Here is a 3,439-nt window from a genome sequence, read left to right on the forward strand (position 1 = left end):
CGCAACAGCCTCGACATTGCTCTCTGACCCATAGTAGCGCCCGGTAAGCCCGACGCGTCCGTCATCGCTAAGGCGCTATGCTACTCTCGTGAGACCTCGCGAGAGACTATATTAATGGCAGCAGGTACGCAGGTAGGGATAGACTAGAGGGTAGCCGAAGACAGCCAACTGTTGTCTAGGTTGTCTAGGTTAGATCGGGTTAGATCAAGTTAGGATTAGGGTTGGGTTGTGTAAAGCCCGGTCTACATAGGACGCAACACGCCAGACGCAAGCAAAATCGACCAATCACAGTCGATTATTCCGAGAATATTCGACTATGATTGGTCGATTTTGCTTGCGTCTGGCGTGTTGCGTCCTATATAGACGGGCCTTAAAGGATCGGACAACGCATCGGATACACCGCCATTTGAGGGTCAGAAGCAACCGCCGCGCGATGTTTCAAACTGTGTTCTAATGCAAAAGTGACATTTGAGAATGTTTATTATAAATATTTAATCTTAAATAATATATATTGTATATTCGGAAATAACGTAAATGATTTTAATCCCTTCTTTTTCATATATAATACTTACGAATTTGTTTTATAAATTTTTCTACACATCGATTGCATTCACTTAACCAAGGGTATTTTCCAACAAGGTACACAGACGACACAGTGTACTACACATTATCACGCGTATATGGCTATATTTTAAATTTCTTCATTTGACAGCCAATCATGTGATAATGTATAATATACTGTGTCATCTGTGTACCTTGCTGGAAAACGCCCCAAAGCAGCTCACTGAGAGCGCAACTGTCAAAGCTGTCAAAAACATGGCGCGCACTTTTCGAAGCCCGGAAATGTCCTTCGAATAGCGACGATCAATCCGCAGTCTGTTGACCTGTTGTCCAATCCCTTACTAGAGTATCTCTATTCGCGACTAGAGACCCTCTAGGGAGAGATAGATCAATAAGTCGCCATTATTATGAAAACCGGAAACAGGTTTCGAAAAAAAACACGAAAATTGAATTTTTTGAATGTCTCAGAGACTATATATGGTCGCACTCTCTTCCTCATTTCTCTGTCTTCCTCATTTTCGATTTTCATAAAAATGGTTGTTTTCATAAAACAACCTATTCATTGAGCCATCTCTCCCTAGAGAGTCTCTATTCGTGACATTACTAGTATTCTGCGGCATTAAAAACATTCTACAACTGATTGATTGTTTTAATAGAAGTTATTTTTAATTGATCTTTCACTCGCAGTCAATCATACCGGCTTTTGACAAGTAAAGATTAATATTGCAAGAATAATAGTTTTATACATTGTCGAACAATTAAGTTTCGAGATTCGCTTCGCATTTCCGAACGTTTGATCCGTTTGTGCTGCCATTTTAGAGGGTTATTCATAATTCAATACGTGGTGCAAGTTTTAAATTATTTGGTTCAATAGTTAATGAGATACAGTCACGCAAAGTTGTGTTACAAAATTTTGTTTAAAAATCGGTGTAATGGAAGGAACGCTTGACAACGCGCCAATATTAAATTCTGCGTTAAATTAGAGAAATCCCCAACAGAAACGTTACAAATGATTCAACAAGCCTACGGAGAGTCAACTATGCATAAGACGTTATAACGTTTCGAAGATACAGATGACATAAAAAAAAGTGAATCAAATTTCGAAAGGGCTTGCTTCAGAGGACTAGGCTTGTTGAATGTTGAATCCATAGACATACTATATCTAGACCGAGCGTTTGCCTTTATTTAAGGAGTGGGGGTAAAGATGCACGTAGAAAAGGACATACTCTGTTTCGTGCCCCTTGCGTTCTCTCTCGCTCGCACGTAGCATAGCGAAAGAGTACGCTATGCTACGTGCGAGCGGGAGAGAACGCAAGGCGCACGAAACAGTGTATGTCCTTTTCTACGTGCACCTTGGCCCTCACTCCTCAACACTCGGTCTAGATATACTATATCTATGGTTGAATCATTTGTAACGTTTCTGTTGGAGACTTCACTAATTTAACGCAGAATTTAATGTTGGCGCGTTTTCAAGCATTCCTTCCATTACATCGATTTTTAAACAAAATTTTGTAACAACTTTGCGTGACTATATCTCATTAACTATTGAACCAAATAATTTAAAACTTGCATCACGTGTTGAGTATTGAGTTGTGAATAATCCCCTAAAATGGCAGCATAAACGGATCAAATGTTCGGAAATGCGAAGCAAGTCTCGAAACTTAATTGTTCGACAGTGTATAGTGTAGCGCGTTTTCAAGTTTATCTTTAATAGAAGTAAGATAAATAATGTATATCCTTCCCCAATTATTATTTTAAAGATGCAAGTTTCACAAGTTATTTATGTGTAAAAGATTTATATATTGTTTAAAATATCAAATATATTAAGCAATATTTGATATAAATATAATATATTTTATAATAGACGCGTGTGCAGTTTAAAATTATTTTAATAAATATATGCAAAACTTAAAATTATTTAGCTAATTTAAATATTGTAGAAAATACAATAGTATACTCATAACGAAATAAAGCTATACAAGATTCTAGGTAGCATTTCTGAATATTTGGATCAGGTGATTCATGTTTTTACATCACAAATCTAATTTATTTTTTGTTATATGTGCATGCGTGCGATAGAAACACTTGGCTCGGCCTAATTAAATAAGTAATGTAACAGTTTTTTAAATGAGCGCGTAGTTCTTTTTTTTTTTTTTGACTAGGCTATTTTTATGGTTCTTCATACCTGTATATATAAATTGAAAAAAAAAAATAATAAACATATATAATTTTTTTATATTTTGTTTAATAACAGGGGAAAGGATGCTATTTTAAATCAACTTATAGAAGCAGGTATAGAAGATCCTAGTGAATACATTACGTTTCATGGCTTGAGGACACATTCCATGTTAAATGGTACAATGGTAACAGAACTTATCTATGTTCACAGCAAATTAATAATAATAGATGATAACACAGTAATATGTGGGTCAGCTAATATAAATGACAGAAGTATGGTTGCTACAAGAGATAGTGAGATAGCCATGATAATTCATGTAAGTATATATTTACCATTACCATTACAATAAATACTGTTTGTTGCAGTAATATAACATGGAAGTAACAAATAATATAATGCAAGGTATTCCCCTCTCTCCCTATATGATATAAAACTGTAATGCAGTGCTTGGAGATAGTTGCCCTTTTCGGGCCGATATGTGAAGCGACGCCTACGGTCCCCCCACTACCGCTCGAGGCTCGACGGCCGAGCCGATGTATCATATGTATTATGTTGCAACATTGGCCTAGTTTATATCGATATACTTTAATCACAGACTTCTATATATTACTAGACTGCTAACTCCCTTATATATACTGTATCGAGAAATTGAAAAGTATGTATTACATAGAGTAATCACTCAACTCTAGTATTATATAC

General features: G+C 36.1%; 1 protein-coding gene across 1 annotated transcript in view; it reads left to right on the forward strand.

Annotated features, from left to right (window-relative positions):
• The window catches only part of LOC115243143 (phospholipase D2-like), an 8,310-nt gene extending 5,206 nt beyond the window's left edge, over window positions 1-3,104 (forward strand). Inside the window, 1 exon segment of the mRNA XM_029819895.1 lies at window positions 2,816-3,104. Within this exon segment, the coding sequence (XP_029675755.1) occupies window positions 2,816-3,089 (274 nt within the window). The 3' untranslated portion in view covers window positions 3,090-3,104.
• The last annotated feature ends 335 nt before the right edge of the window (window positions 3,105-3,439 follow it).

The sequence above is a fragment of the Formica exsecta genome, unplaced genomic scaffold, assembly GCF_003651465.1.
Source record: "Formica exsecta isolate Colony F162 unplaced genomic scaffold, ASM365146v1 scaffold691, whole genome shotgun sequence".
Classification (NCBI taxonomy): Eukaryota; Metazoa; Arthropoda; class Insecta; order Hymenoptera; family Formicidae; genus Formica; species Formica exsecta.